Below are 19,755 nucleotides of genomic sequence, written 5' to 3'. Positions count from 1 at the left end.
ACCTCGTGAGTTCTAGAATTATGGGATGCACAACCAAGTGGGCCGAAGAAGTTCATTTTACAGAAATCATTAGGGTTCATAGCAGAATGCAAAACTAGTTTAGGCTTAACTTGAAATTAAGACTAATTACAATGCTCAGAGCATAATAAATCATGTCTCAGCACATATTCACTCAAACTCACTTCTGTGAATTCTTACCACCTATTAGGGTTCCTTAAAGTAACTGCTTTGATGATTAAGTCAAAATGACACTACAGCAAATTTTAATTTATGTATGTCTTTAGGGTAAGGTTCAGGACCCTTAACTCCTAAATATGGCACATTGGTAGCTGAAGAAATGGCAGAAGCAGGACGTCTTTCTAAACCCCTGCTCCTCTCAGGAAGCAGGACACAGGAAAAATCTGACCTACCTCTCAATCATGAAGACCTACATTCCAGAGCTATCCCTTGAGACCTGAGCAGACATGCCAAAAACTACCTAGCAAGAGGACCCAGCTAACTTCCCTCCAGTTTGCTACTGTTATATCACACCACCTTTACCCAACTGTTCTGAAGGACTGTAGGCTCTATAAAAATATACAGGTTTCTGTTTCTTTGGTCTTCATTTCTGAAGGTCTTGAGTCATGAAAGTTTATATTAAATAAATCTGTATACTTATATCTCTTGGCCATCTAGCTTTTGTGAGAGAGGTCTCGGCCATGATCCTGGAAAACCCTCTTTTCTTCTTGGCACAAGAGCCAAGTAGGGGTATAGGGAAGAAACAGAATGCCAGAATATGTATATGGCATCTACGATTAAGGTTAACATATGAAGGGCATATTACTTTGCCTACAAGAGTACGGCAATGCCAAACCAATTCATTCTATTTAGCCTCTTCAGTACTTTAGCTAGGATGGTAATAATCTTTGATTTTTTTTTTTTTTCAGTGCACCCAAAATACTTGTTTTTTAAAAAAAAAAATCTTTAGCCAGGCGTGGGGATGCACGCCTTTGATCCCAGCACTCAGGAGGCAGAAGCAGGTGGATCTCTGTGAGTTCAAGGCCAGCCTGGTCTACATAGTGAGTTCCAGGACAGCTGGGGCTATTGGGAGACCCTGTCTCAAAAAAACCAAAAAAAAAAAAAAAATCTTTGTATTTCTTCATACCTTTTTAAAAAAATATTTTATTTATTATTTTTATTTTATGTGTATGAGTATATTGCCTCCATGTATGTTAGTGCACCTGTGTCATACAATGCCAAGGAGGTCAGAAGAGGGCTTCATATTTCCCTGGAACTGAAGTTAAGGACAGTTCGTAGCTGCCATGTGGGTGCTGGGAATCAAACCCAGGTCCTCTGCAAGAGCAGTCAGTGCTCTTAACCGCTGAGCCATCTCTCCATTTTTTAGTTGATAACTACAACTTCCACCATAACTTTAATTCTGTTAAACTGGAAAGGTTGGTAATTTCCGGAAAATGATTACTCATCAATGTATTTAATATACTCTAAACACAATGATTTGATGCTCAGTATTATCTGCTTCAAAAACACATGAATAGGGAAAAGCAAAATGACTCAGTGGGTAAAGGGACTTGTAGTCAAGCCTGACATCATGACTTTGAGCCCCAGAGTAATATGATAGGAGAGAACTGACTCCCACCAAGTTATTCTATTTTTGTTTTTGTTTTGGAGACAGAATTTCACTATGTATCCCTGGCTGGCCCAAAATTCCCTAAATAAACCAAGCAGGCCTTGAATTCAGACACCTGCCTTCCTCTGATTCCCAAGTGCTGGGTATAAAGGTGTGTATATACCATCACGCCTAGCTTACAAGTTGCCCTCTGACCTATACACAAGCACTGCACTGTAGAATACACAGCATGTGCGAACACGTGCACGCGCACGCACGCACACACACACACACAAATAAAATGTTATTTTAAAAGACATTAGGGGGCTGGAGAGATGGCTCAGATGGCTCAAGAACACTGACTGTTCTTGCAGAATACCTGGGTTTGATTCCTAGCACCCACATGGCAGCTAACAAATGTCTGTAACTCCAGTTCCAGGAGATCCGACAGCCTCTTCTCTCCTCCGCAGGCACTGCATGACATGGGTGCACCTACCTACATGCAGGCACTACACTCATACACACAAAATAATAAAGTAATTATTAAAAAAAAAAAAAACTTGAGTGAAATGCTCATGAGTATAGAATCTTACATTACACCCCTATCTTGAACTGGCATTTTCATTCCGTTCCTGTCCTGGGTCAGTGGTTCTCAACAGAGGTAGAGGAATAAGAGTCTCTGGAGGTAGGAGTGGGAACTTCTCCTACCAGGGGTCACTGGGCATTTTAAAATTTCCCTAGCACCCTTCCCCAGTTACGCTACCTAGTGAGTGCCAGATGCTGTCAACCATGCTCAAAATAGCCCTCCACAATGAAAACTGAATGATCTGATTCAAAATGTTAATGGTCAGGCATGTTGACACAAACCAGAAAACAAAGGCTGAAGAGGATGAGGCAAGAGGGGTACAAGTTCAAGGCCAGTGTGAGCTACACCTTTGGCTGGGGATATAGCTCAATAGTAGAGTGCTATCATGCAAGAAGCCCTAAGTTCAACCTCCAGAACTAAAATAATTAATTAATTAATAAATAAGATGGCTCAGTGGTTAAGAGCAAATACCACTCTTCCAGAGGATCTGGGTTTAGTTCCCAGCACCCACATCAAGTGGATCACAAAGCTTGTAACTCCAACTCCAGGGATCCAACACTTTCACACGGCCTCCACAGGTACCTGTGTGAGTGCGTGCGCACCACACACACACACACACACACACACACACACACACACACACACACACACACACACACATACACACACACACAAAACGAAGAAGCTGGAGAGATGGTTCAGCAGTTAAGAGCACTGCCTGCTCCTGCAGAGGACTCAAGTTAGGTTCCCAGCACTCATATGGTAGCAACCAACTGTCCATAACTCTAGTTCCAGGGGAGCTGGTGCCCTTTTTTGGCCTTTGAAAGCACTGCACAAGTGCATTTACATACATGCAGGCAATACACTCATACACATAAAATAAAAATAATTTTTTAATGTAAAAACTAATAAACTACAAAGTTTTAATGTCAAAAATGTTAAAATTAAGAAATCTTATTCTAGTTGTATTTTTCTTTCTTTTTTTTTTTTTTTTTTTTCAGTTTTTTTGAAAAAGGGCCCCCCTTTAGCTTCAGCTCCCCGGGAACCCACTTTTTAGACAGGGCGGGCCTTGAACTCAGAGATCTGCCTGCCTCTGCCTCCCAAGTGCTGGGAATAAAGGTATGCACCACCACACCCAGCTCTAGTTGTATTTTTATATCTGCAAATACATTCATCACACTGCAGCTCTCTAAAATAGTTATTTATATAACTGACAAAATAAAAATTACCTGTAACACAAGACCTATGCTAAAAGCAGCACCTTTAATAAAATAATCTAAAAATACTAGGAAGAATACAGCCAACACTTCTTGTAATACTATTCCCAATGTTTTAGAAAATGGTGAAAATGCTTACACATAAAGTTTTAAGACCTGAAGGTAGTCCTAAAATAATAACCATGCATGGCATGCACAATAATCCAGCACTTGGGATTCGAGGAAGAAGGGCTTCATAGCAAGTTGAAAGTCAGTCTTGGTGACACGGTAAGAATTCATCTCAAAAAAAAAAAAAATCATTTATTTTTACCCTCAAAAATAAAGTTATGTGTCAAAAACTCATACTCATTTACTTCTGTAAATCTGAAAATAAAATCACCAGTGCTGTCACCAAGATCAGACATTACTATTTTTTAAAAAAACAAGTAACTCGGCCGGACATGGTGGCACATGTCTTTAACCCCAACACTTGGAAAGCAGAGGCAGGAGGATCTCTGTGAGTTCAAGGCCAGTTTGTCTACACAGTGCGTTTTCCAGGCCAGCTGAGGCTTCAGAGAGACCCTGTCTCAAAAAGACAAAAAAGCACCTTTAGGGCCAACAAGATAGGTAAGCAGGTAAAAGCACTTGCCACACAAGCCTAGCAACCTGAGTTCAATCTCTAGAATGCACATAAAATAAGCCAGATGTGGTGGTTCACATCTCTAATCACAGTACTCCTATGGTGAGATGGGAGCTGGACAGGAGAATCACCTGGAAGTTCAGGGGCCAGCTAGCCTGGAGCACACAACACAGCAGAAACAACAGAGACCCTGCCTCAACAAGGTGGAAGGAGAGAACCCATTCCTGAGAGTTGTCCTCTGACCTCCATGTGCATATACCCACAGTCACAAACAAGTCACACACGAGTTGTTCCAACTATTACTAGTACACATTAATCTAAGCAACTGATTAAGCAATCGCTATCAATACAAAAATGAATGAGGTTAGAGAGAAAACTCAGTGGTGAAGAAGATTGCTTGCTGCCCTTTCAGAGGACCCAAGTTCAGTTCCCAGTACCCACAGTAGGTAGCTACAACCACATGTAAGTATAGCTCAGCACAGGGTATCCAATGCCCTCTTTCTGTCCTCTACGGACACCCACACATGCATGTGGCATACACTCATATAAATACATATACATTAATATAAATTAATTAAAATATTTTAAATAGTCATAATGAAATGGATGAGACTTGTATTTTTTAAATAATTATTGCAAATAAACAAATACATAATTGTTATATCTGTGAATAAATAGGAATTAGGGTTAAAATAAAACAAAATTCAGTGCAATGACATTTCTTTTTTCACTGTATAAGAACTGAGAAACCTTTATCACATACTAAGTCAATGGAAAGAGTTCTGCTGCAATAATGTCTCTCAATTCTGTGAGCTCCGAATTACACACCTAAGTTGCACAATGACTATTTTTTAAAAATTCACTTAGTAACATGAATTTCTTTTTAAATGTTAAAAGCAAAGAGTTTGAAACTGACTCACAGAAGCTTCATTATAGTCAATCAAGGAATCTCTTCTACAATTTTTGGGTGATCTAAAGGCTTTTAAATCCTGCCTTAATGACAGAGTTGACACTAGGCCTTGCTATGTGAAGAGTCTGGGACGTTCTCCTCAGTATGAGAATACGACTTCACTTTATCAGTTAATATTTGGGCAATCTCAACAGGAAGTTTATAATCTAATAAATTACTCTGAAAAACATCTTATTAATTGCCCTATATCTGTTTATTAGTCATCATGAAAACCAAGCACAGATATTAAACACCTTCACCTAATATCTAGGTCTCAGAAACCTTATCATATAGTCTGTGAAAATTAGATTCTCAAGAAAGAATGATCCCAACATGGCTAAAGTTCTCTCCATTACTCCCTTACCTCTTAGATACTCTGTACTGTGCTGTGGTCAATTTTCCAGTCTCAGGGTCATGTACTGTAGCTCGGCTTAGCTACAAAAAGGAAAAAAAGAGAAAGGACAAGGACTTACACTCCAGTAGCAGGCAGTTTGGGATTTGGTTCACTTTGTTTTGTTTTGCCAAGCCACAGGTGATTGGAAGGATTCAGATTGGTCTGAATGGTAAGTAATGGTTTGAATCAGCGAAACATTTAGAAAGGTGGCGTGAAGAACAGCCACTTCTAAGTCAAGAGAAAATGAGCTGTCAGATTTTGATTGTAAATTTATTGTCCTTTCACTTTTTTAAAAATAAAAAACATATGAAGCTGTATGTAAAAGACTTATAGCTGTGGGTTTCACAGGAGTCTTCCCAGATCTAGAAGTTTAATATTCTTCAAATATTGTAAAAAAAAATTAAGTTTATAATCTTAAAGCTTTCATCAAGTTGAAACTGTCTTTCAGTCTTTCTGCAGAATTGAAGCCAACACAGTTCATCAGTAGTTTTGGAAGACTGAGCTCAGAAGCATAAATATTCTCTGCACAACCAACTTTGAGTTAGCAATCTTTTACTTTTTTCATCTTTTTTGAGATGGGGGGTCTCTCCTTGTAGCCTCAGCTGTCCCGGAACTCACTATGTAGACCAGGAACTCTGTGAACTCACAGAGATCTGCCTGCCTCTGCCTCCTGAGTGCTGGGATTAAAGGTGTGTGCCACCACACCCGGCAGCAATCTTTTACTTTTTTTAAATAAAATACATATGACTCCATAATGACAACGATATTCTATAGATGAAAGAGCAAATGCCGATATGTCCCCATGAAGATAATGGGAAACTGCAGCGCTCATGGATGTGAGAGAACAGAGGGAGCAAGACTACCTAAATGCTTCTGTTTCTTTAATTCCCATTTTCACAGCAAAAGGGGAAAGGAAAAGTATCAGGCAATTTCCCAGGTATTTAATACCTGAACTTAAAACACAAAGCACTTAATTCCTTAAACATAAAAGACCAATTTGAGATTAAAACAGAACTTCTAGTTAAAGGGAACAACTTGTGAAACACAGAGCAGTCTGTCCATGCGTCACTCTTTTTATGTATAAGGCGGCCACTTGAGCTGGAGACTGAACATAACTAGTTCCATAAATGAATAAAAATTCCTATAGGATGTTCAAAATACTCATTAGAGGGCAAAATATGCAGCAATATATCTCTTACCTTTTGCTAATTCTGTAATGTACCGTCTCCAAGTCTCCTGTTATTGGGTTTGAAATAGTGGCTCGCCTCAGCTGTGAAGCCAACCATCAAAATAGTTGCATTACAATTTAAAAAAAAAAAAAAAAAAAAAAAAAAAAAGAATCACACTTATCTAACCAGTCAGAACTCTGGGTTTCTTTTCCTTTTTTTTCTTTTTTTGAGACAGGGTCTCCTTGCCTGGAACTCACTATGTAGACAAGGCTGGCTTTGAACTCACAGAGATCCACCTGCCTCTGCCTCCTGAAGGCTGGGACTAGAGGTGTGCGTCACCACACCAAGCCTCTGGGTTTCTTTTTAAACAAAGGATGGTGTTTAGAGAAAATAACTCAATACCCTTCCAGTCACCTTGTGGTGAGCTTTTAAGCCTGTAAGTTTCTTTAGATTTATGTTTCTTAAAAACTACTTTACTTGCTTTTGTGTTGCATGAATAGACTCCACACAATCAAAAGAGATTGGAAATTAAATTTCTTCTTAGAGGATATGAAAGTGGGAATAAGAAAATTTTCTAAAATATGAAAAATTATTTGTAACTATAAGAATGGCTATTTGTAATTAATCATCTGCTCCCAAACCTCTGACTTTAATTTCAGTGGCAGAACTACTTGTAAAGGTTAGGATTGTCCAAAATTTGTTGTAAAGTCATTCTTTTCCCCCTTTAAAATAGTCAATCAGTGAAATAACCTTTCTGAGCAGAAAGGCAAATAAAAAGCTCTTAAATGTTAATGGTAGGAAAGGTGACAGGCAGGATAACCATGTCATGTATTTTTTTTTTTTTTAACATTGGGAGAATGATTCTGAAACAACAAAAGGTTAACTTTTATTGCTACTGAATTTCCTGATCAAAAATAAACCCAACTGAAGAATCTCCTTTGAAGACTAATAAATATTCTACTTACATATATTGGTCAACTGGGTTCTGACCACAAATAAAGGACTAAAATAGGAATTCAAAAGAAAATGATAAAATATGATTTTAAAAAGCATTCTACTTTGGCAGTAGATTTCTAAGAATTTCCTGAGACAGCACCCAAATGCACTAGGATCAGCCTTGGACCTTATACTGCGCAACTTTCTTTAAAAAAAAAACAAACAAAAACTGCCAATAAGGAAAAGTAGCAAAACTTTTAAAAATTCTAAGTTTATGTAAGTATAGATACCCAGATACACTTAGATACCCAGATTTTTCAAACTTGTATGATGTATCAGGGTCAGCAAACTCACAGGCCAAATTCAGTTGCCATAGTTTTTAGACACAAATTTCACTGGAACGTATCTACACTCATTCACTTATTTTCTTTGGTGGCTTTTACACTACAGTGACAATGACAGAACTGCGTACTTGTGAGGAGACCATGTGGGCTACAAAGCCCTCAAAAATATTTACCATCTTGACATTTATAGAAATATATCAAACCATATGCATTTCAAAAGAAAAACATGATGAAAATTTGTTTAAGAGTCCCTCTACAAAGCAATAGCAGTTTACTATCAAGAAGATATACTGTTTAAACAGCAAGCCAGTGGGTAAAAAAAGGCAAGAACAGAAAAGCTAGTCTTATCTACATCATCATACAAAAGACAAGTTTCTATGCTAAATACTAAATTTACAGAATTAGGGTTAACCCACATTTGACTATTTTTCTTACTATACTAAAATAATACAGATAAAATTAGAAAACTATACTATTTTTAAATTAGCAAGCTATGTATAACCAATTATATTTTTCTATTTTTAATGTGCCTAAAGGGGGAATAAAAATAATTGAAGTTTTCTTCCAGATAAGACACAAGAGATGAAAAGTTGTGCTTTGAGTTGTGTCTAAGGCTACAAAATATACAAGAAGGTTTTCCAGTAAATGAATTACAAATGTCTTAAGTATGATTAAAAATCATGTATGGGGCTGGGGAGATGGCTCAGCAGTTAAGAGCACTTACTGCTCTTGCAGAGGACAGAGCTGGAGTCCCAACACCATGTTGGGAGACTCACAACTTCCTGTAACTCCATCTCCTGGGAATCTGATGCCTTTGGCCTCTGTAGGCACCTGTACTCATGTGCACATACCCACACTCAAGCACGCAATTACAATTTTTAAAAATCTTTTAAAATCTGTGATTCTCAGCTCAGCTGCAAGATATGTTACTTGTATTGATAACAAACTGAGACAAACTATCATGTATAAACCACAGCTAACACCACTCTGTTAAGGCAATAGTATTTAAAACTATCTGAAACTTTTATCAGTTCTCCTTCCTTATCTTGCAAAGATTGATGAACGTAAACAGTAAACTGAGAAGAAAAAAATTACCCTTGGTTTTGCTAAGTCTTTGACAATTTCAATTTCTGCATCAGAAATAATATCATGGAAACGAATAATACGAGGCTTGTCCCACTCATCCTCCTGTTTGGCTGGAGCCAGAATAAATTTAGGATTCCGGTTTCCATCATGGTAGCGGCAAAACAGCTTTTTCTGTCTCCTAGGAGTCTAAACACAAAGTGAGAAAGATAAATGTATTAGAATACTAATTTTCTGTCTATTTGTGCACAGGTAAAGACGCAGAGACCATGCTTGCACGCACACAGGTTTTCTCTTGAAGAACACACAGAAGCAGCATCCTGCAAGTGTTTTGCACCAAACAGGACACTCAGGATTTTAAATTTTTGATTAATGATTCTTAGGGGTTGGGAGTGTAGCTCCCTGGTAGAGTAGTTCCCTGGCATGTGAGAGGCACTGGACTCAATCCCTAGCACTCCCCAAAACAAAAACAAAACAAAACCACACTATTTTCTGGGGAAGGCAGTTACAGTCCTTAAGAAGAAAAACAAGGATTTTCTTCTTTCTCAACATTCTCTCATTAAAATAATTTCAGGTATTGTAAACATGAGAACAATTACATGTTTATGGAAATCAAAAATGTAACCCCAGCATTGCTCCAAACTTCAAAAATGATTGCCGGGTGTGGTGGCGCACGCCTTTATTCCCAGCACTTGGGAGGCAGAGGCAGGCAGATCTCTGTGAGTTCGAGGCCAGCCTGGTCTACATAGTGAGTTCCAGGACAGCTGGGGCTACAGGGAGACCCTGTCTCAAAAAGACTGGGGAAAAAAAAAAAAAAAAGACTGAGAAATATCCAGAAAAATGAGCGTCCAGAAGGAAAAACAAAACTAAACCAAATTTTCCTAAATATTTCACAATTAAATGCTCATGTTAAAAAGTTTTTAACATCAAAGGTGAAAATGGTTAGTTCTGAAAAGAAAACAAATTCTTAAGCCAGGCGCTTTCATTAACAACAGAGCAGACAACAGAGCAAAGCAGTGCTTCCTTCAACCAGTTACATACATACTTTAATGAAATCAATTATTAATAACTTAAAAAAAAAGACAGGGTCTCCTTATAGCTCAGGATGACTTCAAACATCATGATGCTATTGATTGCCTCAGCCTTTGGAGTGAAGGCATGCACCACCATGACACATTCCTTTTTTAAAAATTGTTTGTTCTTTCTGAAACAGGGTCTGACTATGCAGGCCAAGTTAGCCTTGATATCACAGAGACTGGCCTGCCTCTGCCTTGACTGCTGGGATTAAAGGTGTGCGCCACCATGCCCAGCTAAAAGAAAAGGCTTTGACCAGGAAACTGTGACTCTTCTGTTAATTAAAATGCATGTGACAGGAATAAATTAGTCTAATTAAGTTATATAATGAATAATAATTCATATTTTTCTCCATGCAGTTTACTGAGAGTCAAATTCAAGATTTTATATCAAATCAGTCTTTTTATATACTGATGAATTTTTCAAACTGATTAACAGTTTGAAAAAGGGATGCTTCTCTGATTATGGGCAGAGTTAGCAGGTGTGAGTCATATTAAACTGGTGACATCAGTAGACTCCTGTTTTGTATTATTAGTTTTACTTTTCTGGTTTAAGACTTATGAAGGGCAAAGCTGGTGATGTGGAGAGCTTGCCTCACATGCACAAAGTCCTGGGTTCAATTCCTAGCAACACATAAACTGGGTGCAATGGTGTACATCTGTGATCCCAGAACTAGGGAGGGAGAGGCAGGAGGAGCAGAGATTAAGGTTCCATAAGGAATAAGGAGTTTCTGGAAAATCTGAGGTATGTAACACCCTGTCTCCAAAACAAAAAGTTTACTATTGGAAATGTGAAAACTAATTAAACATTTGATATTATTTCATAACATCTGTGAATTTGAAAAGACATAATAATGATCTTTACTCAGTTTGAGCTCTTTAAAGTATAAATACTGTACCAGTTTGAATCTAGTATGCATCCAAATGCTCAGCTGAGTTGCCATCCTGTGGCACTGTTGGGAGGTAGCAGAACACTTAAGAAATGGGGCTGATTGGAAAGTCACTGGGGTGTGACCTGGAAGGGGCTACTGAAAAGCCCAATCCTTTTCTCTCTGCTTCTGGGCTGCAATGAGGTAAGTGTTCCATGTTCTCCTTTGCCACAGGCCCAAAGAAATGGAGAATGGTTTATGGATTAAGGTCTCTGAACCCATGAGACCAAATAAATCTTTTCTTCCTTTTAAGTTGTGTATCTAAAGTATTTTGTCAGAGTGACACAAAGGTGACTAAAAGACATACTAAAACATTTAGAAATGAAAAGAATAAGAGTTCAATGAATCTAGCAAAGTATTCTTTTTCTTTTTCTTTTTTTTTTTTTTTTTTTTTTGAAAAAGGGTCTCCCTTTAGCCCCAGCTGCCTGGATGTGTAGACCAGGCTGACCTTGAACTCAGAGATCCACCTGCCTCTGCCTATCAAGTGCTGGGATTAAAGGCGTGCGCCACCACGCCTGGCTATTTTATTATTTTTATTTTATGTGTATGAGTGTATTGCCTGCATGTGTGTAAAGTGCACCCATGTCATGCAATGCCCGAGGAGGTCAAAAGAGGGTGTCAGATTCCCTGGAACTATAAACAGTTGATAGCTGCCATGTGGGTGCTGGGAATCAAACCTGGGTCTGTAAGAGGAGCCAGTGCTCTTAACCACTGGGCCATCTCTCCAGCCTTAACAAAGCAGTCTTATGCTTGCATTTGCTAATTAGCTCCCAAAGTAAAAGCAAGTATTTCGTGCTAGCAATCCATGAACCTGGCCATCAAAAGTATCCACGATAGTATCTTTAGTCCCAACACTAGGGAGGTCTGTCTCAAGAGCAAAATAGGAAGTGTCCACAGTGATGTGATGTATGCACTTGCCATTAGTGATTAGGTTATCAATGGTCTTCAATATCAAAACAGAGTCTAACTTTAGTTTCTTAATAGAGAAAAAAAATTTAAACATTTTTCAAAGGTTTACACTTGGAAGTATTTACTTTAAAAATTCACCAACTAATGTTAGTGAATGAGTCCTTAAAAGAAGGTTCCATAACCAGTTAATTCTGGCAAACAAAGTATATCATATGCATAGTACTGTACATTGCCATCCACTGTAAGGCAATACAGCATACTATTTTGTGCAGTCATTCTGATTTTATCACATAGGCTTAAATATGAAAGAGCTTTGATTCTCTCTAGAAGTATGTACAAACATAGAGTTGCACACATTCTCTCTCTCTCTCTCTCTCTCTCTCTCTCACACACACACACACACACACACAATTGACTTTTCCACTTTACCATTTTGATACCCTCCCCACGGCACAGCATTTCGTACTTCTGTCTCTCTGGCAGGTAATCCACAGCAATTCCTTTTTTCTTTGGTGTGGCTTTCTGATCAGACTGGTCACCTGAAGCAGACTTATTGGCATCTTTCTCTTTAGCCATTATATACTCAAAATATTTTAAGTTACCATTAGCTCTCTGATGTTCAGGATCTATTAGAGAGAAATAAAGCACATACACAGGCAAGTTTACAACTGGTTCAATCATCATAAAATATGCTATTTATTTAAGATTTTATTTTTTGTTATGCATGAGGGGTTATCTGTATGTGGGTAGAGGTACCCAAGGAAAAGAGGGGCTTTGGATCCCCCAGGAGTGGGAGTTCCAGGCAGTTTGTAAGCCACTTGATGTAGCTGCTAGGAATTGAACTCAGATCCTCCAAAAGAGTAGCAAGTGCTCTTAACTACTGAGCCATCTCTCCAGTCCACCAATATGCTTTGGAGAAAGGAGGCGTTAATTATTATTCTATCAAAAATACAGATGTAAACTAGTACTATCACATGTAAATCAAGACCTATAGTTACCCTTTACAAAAACAGTTCTGGCGACAGGAAGAGCCATTTATTTTTAGGTAGCAATTATTGCTCTGCCTCAAGAACTCACTCATCAGTCCAAGGATGATGTTCAATTTGATGTCAAAAGAATCTTAAAATCGTACTTATCTACTTATTTTAAGCAACGGAAAATTTTTTTCTGAGGCTGAAAAGTAATCACTATGGTAAAGACAAAGTAGACCCAGCCCAAAAGCAACATTTGTCACAGATAAATGTAGACCAGTTTACACCCGAGGGCTAAGAAGACTTCAGATCTAAATTTCAAAACAAGAAGGAAAAAGGAACTAAAGATATAATTTTCAAATAGGCCAGAATCCAGAGTCTCAGAATTGCTAGTGATTATTTTTAGTTACTTTTTAGTAAAGGAAAAAAAAAATCCAAACAACCACACACAGAGATAAAAATAAAAAAGACATAGCTGGGCATGGTGGATCTCTGTGAGTTCCAGGCCAGCCTGGTCTACATAGCAAGTTCCAGACCAGCTGGGGCTACAAGGAGACCCTGTCTCAAAAAGACAGAAAAAAAAAAAACAAAAAAAACAGTTAAGTAGAGATGCCACTTGTGGCATTAATGAAAGTGCTCAGAAAATCTAGCTCTAGTTTGTGAAATATTTCTCGTCCTTTTGAAACTGCTCACAATATATGTTACAATATACAATAAAAGCCTTAATTTTGTAAGAGGGTAAACAAATGTGTGCAAAGAAGTCGAGTATACACTACAATGAAACAAAAAAGAATATATACTTGGCTTATGGATATCTTTCTGTGTTAACAAATTTTCAACACTTAGTACAAAGAACTTCACTCTTCAAAAGAAAGTATTATCAATTATCAATCGTTCAACTAAGGTTAGATCCTTTTTTTTTTCCCATGACAGAATCTCCCTATAGCTCCTAGGTGGCTTGGAACTCACATTTGCCTGCCTAGATCCAATTTTTAAACCCCACTGTTGTATTATTAAATGAGAAAAAATCAGTTGCCACTTACTTTGAGAATAAATAGTGAGAGGGCAAAGTTATGTCTGACAGGTAAGCATCTTGACTTCTAATGAAAAGTCACAAAAGTCTTTGGATGTGCATGAGTGCATGGACAAATAGACATAGGAATAAATATATACCCCAATGTAGCTATAACCTAAATTAGCCCAGATGACAAACCTAGCTCAAGAAGCTTCTTTGTGAGAAGAAGGGCTTTATCCAGGTCTCCTTGTTGGTACACTGCATAGCTCAGATAATCCAGAACAGAGACTTTGTCTATGGTAGAGATCTCTCCTTCCTCCAGTTGTCGCAATGCTTGCTCCATCCACAGCTCTGTATGGTAATAATCTGCTTCTGTGTAGGCCACTTTGCCCAGCTCAAAGCAGTCTTCAGCTGTTAGAAAAGATTTATGTTTTACTCCTACAAAAAAAATAAAAAAAAATACTGAGACTGCTAGCAGTCTTCATACTATATTGTATTTACTTAGGGTTACATAACTTTACAAGTGCTATTTCACTTTTATTTCAATTTCATAATAATCCTGAGGCAAGAAAAGCAAAATTAGTCTAATTTTATAGACAAAAGAACAGTCCACAGGACAGTGTAGCATGACAAGAAATCTATAGCTGGTAATAGGGAACATGGCACCAAAAGGACCCACAACTGGGACTGGCAAGATAGCAGTCAGAAGTGCTTGCCTTCAAGCCTGACAACCTGAGTTCTATTCCCCAAAACTCACATGGTAGAAGGAAAGAATCAACTCCCACAACCTATCCTCTGACCTCCACATTGGCACCATGGCATAAGTACCCCCCACATTATGCAAACATACATGCAATAATAATAAATATAACTTGGGCTAGAGAGATGGCTCAGTGCTTGCTGCCCCCAAATGACCTGGATTCAGTTCTTAGCACCCACATGGTAGTGCACAACTGTCAGAAACTCCAGTTCCAAGGCAACTGATGCCCTCTTTTGGCCTCTGCAGGCACTGCATGCACATGAAGCATATAAGCTCACTCTCTGTCTCTCACACACACAAAACTTAAAAATTGTGTGTGTGTATTTTTTAAAAATGATCTGGAGATAGAGCTCAGTAAAGAGTACTGGCTACTAGTACAGAGGACCCAAGTTCAGTTCCCAGCACCCACATGTCTCCACTTCTGGGGATCTGATGTCATCTTCTGACATCCACTGGCACTGCACAACATGAGTGCACTTACATACGTGCAGGCAATACACTTATACACATAAAATTAATAAAAATATTAAAACATAAATAAAAGACAAATGAGATTATGAGCTAATCTGAAGAGGCTCCCAGTGGGTGAAGGGAATCTAAAAATCAAAAGAGATAACACAATAAATTAGAATTCAAAAACCACTGTATATTAAAAAACAGCCAGGCGTGGTGTTTAATTGCCTTTAATCCCAGCACTTGGAAGGCAGAGGCAGGCAGATCTTTGTGAGTTCCAGGACAGCTGGGGCTACAAGGAGACCCTGTCTCAAAGAGACAAAAAAAAACCAAAACTATGAGCTCATGATACTTCTGAGAATGCTCACTCATCACTGCCACAAATCATTAGGGCATGAACCCATCACTCTGAAAATTGCCTTAGTCTTCCTGCTGCTGTTATAAAATGCCTGACAAAATAACTTAAGGGAGATAGGGCTGGCTTCAGCTCACAGCTCCAAATACAGTCCACTATGGCAGGGAAGTCAGGGCAGCAGGAGCCTAAAGTCACATCACAGCCATAGTCACAGAGCGCAATGAACGCTTGCTGCTGCCAAGCTCCCTTTCTCCAAACAGTCCAGGATCCCAGCCAGGGAATGGACTCACCCAGAGGGAAGGTCTTCCCACATCAATTAAGGTAATCAAAATGATCCCCAAAAGCCATGCTTACACGCCTATCTCTTCCCAGGTGATTCTACATCTGCAGTTAACAATTAACATTAACCATCACAATGATAAAAGAAAAAAAAATCTTGCTATATATCCTTGACTAGCCTGTTATTTGCTATATAACCCAGGCTGGCCTCAGCCTCCTGAGTGCTGGAATTATAGGCAAGTGCCGAGATTACAGATCCGTGTGGTTACATCTCATTAGTTCAACCTCTTTTTTCCTTTACTTTTAAAAAACATCTTTTAATATTGTACCTTTTTTTTTTTTCTTCAGTGTTTTTGAAAGAGGGTCTCCCTGTAGCTCCAGGTGGCCTGGAACTTACTACATAGATCAGGCTGGCTCCAAACTCACAGAGATACACCTGCCTCTGCCTCCCAAGTACTGGGATTAAAGGCATGTACCACCATGCCCGGCACTATTTTACTTATTTTTAAATTTTCTGTGTATGAGTATTTGGTTGCATGTAAGTGCTCCATGTACATGCACAGCCTGTGGAGGCCAAAGGAGGACATCAGATCCCCTGGAACTGGTGTTAGGGATGGTTGTTAGCCGCCATGTAGGTGTTGGGAACCAAACCTGGGTCATCTGTAAGAACAGTCAGTGCTCTTAATCACTGAGCCAGCCATCTCTCCAGCCCTGCAGGGACTTAACTCTTAATACCATCATATTGCCCATTGAGTTTCAACGGCTGGAATTTGCAGGGGGCACATTCAAACCATAGCAGATGCCAAAAACCTATCTTCTTAAGTTTAATGTGACAGAATTCCAGAAACCAAAGCTTCATATTAAATTTTGAGCCCCATTACTGTGCTGCTGTTACAGTTTTAAAATGAGCTCATGATTCAGCAATTGTTTTAGGGGCATGCAAAACACATTGAGGACAATACACACCACTATGTGCAGACAGCACACTAACATTCTGTAAATGATCTTTCATTCTAACAGAGTTATATGATGAACAAGCAAGATGAAAAAGAACTGAGGCTCCTGAGCTATTACGCTTTGGTCAAGTATTTCTGATTGTGTTATCAATTATCTATTCACAACTATCATAGGCTACTTGTCTGGGAATTGGGCTCTTAGAGGAAGAAAGTGAAAAAGAGTGATGTATTTGATTGTTTGTTTTGGGTCTTTTGAGACAGGGTCTCCCTGTAGCCCCAGCTGTCCTGGAACTCACTATGTAGACCAGGCTGGCCTTGAACTCAGAGATCCTCCTGCCTCTGCCTCCCGAGTGCTGGGATTAAAGGTGTGTGCTACCATGCCCAGTGAAGTGATGCATTTGAAACTGAGGCACCAGTGGTTAAGCACACTGAATGTTCTTGAAGAGGACCCAGGTTCGAATCCCAGCACCCACATGGCAGCTAACAACTGTCTGTAACTTCAGTCCCAGGGGATCCAACAGCCTCTTCTGTCCTCCACAGGCATTGCACAACTATATACAGGCAATACACACATACACATAAAAATAATAAATTTTTTTAAAAATAGTTTTTATTTTGTGTGTATTATTGTATGTCATACAGTGGTGAGAGGTCAGAAGAGGGTATCAGATTCCCCTAGAACTGGAGTTAAGGATGGTCCTTAGCCGCCATGTGGGTACTAGAAATTGAACCTGGCTCCTCTGCAAAAGCAGCCTGTGCTCTTAACTGCTGAGCCATCTCTCAAGCCCCCTAAATAAAATACTTAAGAAAAATAAAGAAAAAAGAAAAAAGAAACTGAGGCACAAGAGTAAATAGGCAAGAAACTATGAAAAACGCCTCTAAGAGATGGTGTTTGCTTACCTCTCTAGACTCACATCTCATTATTCTCACAAACCTAGATCCTATCTCTAATTCATGTACTTACCATATGAACTCTATGTGAAGCCAAACAGTGTGCCTGTTAGTTATCTGAATTAGACAGACTCCCTCCTTTCCAGCTTCCATATGTTTCTTCTGCCTGAAACACTTCTTCCTCGCCTACTCCTGTCTCCCTTCTCCCCATTCTCCTGGCTAATGCTTTGTTCTCTGCCTCTCAATTATTTCAATACATCATTCAGGAAATCTTCCTTTTTAACTCTATGAAGTCCAGAATTAGGTTTCCTTCTGTGTGCTTCCACTATATCCTAAATTTCTCCCATCCATTCATTATACTTATCTTAATGTATCAGGCTGGAAAGCTGGTGCAGCTGTTAAAGGCTCAGGCTCACAACCAAAAAGAATGTTAAGTGTCTTAAATGGCAAAGGTATTACCTTGTTCATTATGTATCCTTAGTACTAAACATAATAGCTGAACATATTATGTAATTAATGTCTTTAAATGTGGAGCTGAAAACCAGAAGCTAGTTTGTTTAATGTTATAATCTTACCAATTATAATGTAGAAATTTTTTTAATTTACTTTTATTTTATGTGTATGAGTGTTATTCTTGCATGTATGTAAGTGTTCCCATGTCATATATATGGTGCCTGAGGAGGCCAGAAGAGGGCATCGGATTCCCCTGGAACTGGAGTTATAGATGGTTATCAGCACCTATGTGGGTGCTGGGGTTCAAACTCAGGTCCTTGGCAAGAGCAGCCAATGCTCTTAACTGTTGAGCAGTATCTTCAGCCCCTTATAATATAGCATTAATAGAAACAAAATACACTCTTGCAGGTATTCCAGTTTATCACAAATCTTACTTAACATAACACCATATGTAGTTTTACCTCCACAACTTCATTCCAAATGAAGGGAGATGGACAAGAAAACCTGTTCATAAACTACTAATTCCACTGATTGTTCTGTTTTGTTTTACTGAGAAAAGGAATTTTAGTATGACCACAGAGGCAACACATTTTATTTCTCCAGGTGGTAGTGAAAGGAGTTGGTAAGCCACAAACTCATAGAAAAGTGACAGAATTTTTTTTTTCCCCATAAGAGATCAGATAGTAGGTTGTTTCATATCGTGGAACACTAACATCTGTCCATATTTAAAACGGCTTGGCTTTTAATTACTGAATATAAAAACTAATTCCCTTACAGTTTTCCATAGGAAACATTCAGTTCAATTCCAATTTAAATATTCTAAAATGAATGTCTGAAAAAAATTGTTTCTTCTCCTTACACATTGAAATTACTTAAATTAATCCTTATCAGTAAAAGCTTTCACAAGATGGGGCTAGAGAAATGGCTCAGCAGTTAAGAGCACTGACTGCTCTTGCAGAGGGGCCGGGTTCAATTCCGAGCACCTACATGGCAGCTACGAACTGTCCTTAACTCCAGTTCCAGGGGAATCGGAAGCCATCTTCTGACCTCCGCAGCATTGCACAACATGGTGCACTCACATACACGCAGGCAATACACTCATACACATAAAATAATTTTTTAAAAAAGAAAACTTTTTTCGTTACATTTTCCTAGCTGTCTGAATAGAGCAGTAATGTGGAAAGGCATTTCATAAACTGGACAAATGATCTTACCGGGAAGATTACCCTTTGAGATGGTATCTGTATCCAGATTATAAGTGTCCTGGAGACGCAACAGAGCTTTTGCTGCCCCAACCTGATCTTCATCATTAGGAAAGTACTGTCTCTGAATGGTGAGGTTAGAGATAAAGCCTTGAAATTTAAAGAAGAAAAAAAAGGAGGGTTGGGATGTAGAAATTCATTGACTTCTAATTCAGAGGATACAGATTTTTCAAAGTTTATCTTATTTTTATACCATACCATAAACAGTTCACATGTTCACCAAAACTAAAATATACCAAATGAATTGACATACCATTGATCTCAATTTTCCTGATTCTATACTAGTATTAAGCAAGCGGGTCATGCATAAATTACATCTATATTACTAGACAATTGAATTTTTACATAAGATAATAAGAAAAAAAGTGTCTGTACTAAATTTATGAAATGGACATATTTATGCATTTGAAAATACCAAGGTTACAAAGTATACTTTGATTTTCCAGATGGTAAATACAAATTGTGCTTCTAAAGTTTTGTTTCCTTCTTTCATGTATTACATATAAATTTTGGTGGACTTCAAGGGGAAAAAAAAATGACTAATCA

General features: G+C 38.5%; 1 protein-coding gene across 4 annotated transcripts in view; it reads right to left on the bottom strand.

Annotated features, from left to right (window-relative positions):
* P4ha1 (prolyl 4-hydroxylase subunit alpha 1) overlaps window positions 1–19,755 on the bottom strand; it is a 68,243-nt gene that overhangs the window by 20,857 nt on the left and 27,631 nt on the right. Inside the window, exons 5-9 of one of the 4 annotated variants that reach the window (XM_008836616.3) lie at window positions 19,162–19,299; window positions 13,999–14,238; window positions 12,244–12,440; window positions 8,916–9,092; window positions 5,342–5,412 (exon numbers count right to left, since the gene is read on the bottom strand). In XM_008836616.3, coding sequence (XP_008834838.1) covers window positions 5,342–5,412; window positions 8,916–9,092; window positions 12,244–12,440; window positions 13,999–14,238; window positions 19,162–19,299 — 823 coding nt within the window. Of the gene's footprint in view, window positions 1–5,341; window positions 5,413–6,570; window positions 6,642–8,915; window positions 9,093–12,243; window positions 12,441–13,998; window positions 14,239–19,161; window positions 19,300–19,755 lie in introns of all 4 variants that reach the window. The other 3 variants (XM_008836617.3, XM_008836615.3, XM_017799035.2) reach the window with 3 other exon arrangements.

The sequence above is a fragment of the Nannospalax galili genome, unplaced genomic scaffold, assembly GCF_000622305.1.
Source record: "Nannospalax galili isolate Female #2095 unplaced genomic scaffold, S.galili_v1.0 scaffold1437, whole genome shotgun sequence".
Lineage (NCBI taxonomy): Eukaryota > Metazoa > Chordata > Mammalia > Rodentia > Spalacidae > Nannospalax > Nannospalax galili.
Note: the sequence above shows the minus strand (reverse complement) of the source record. Positions and strands in the feature narration are given on the sequence as shown.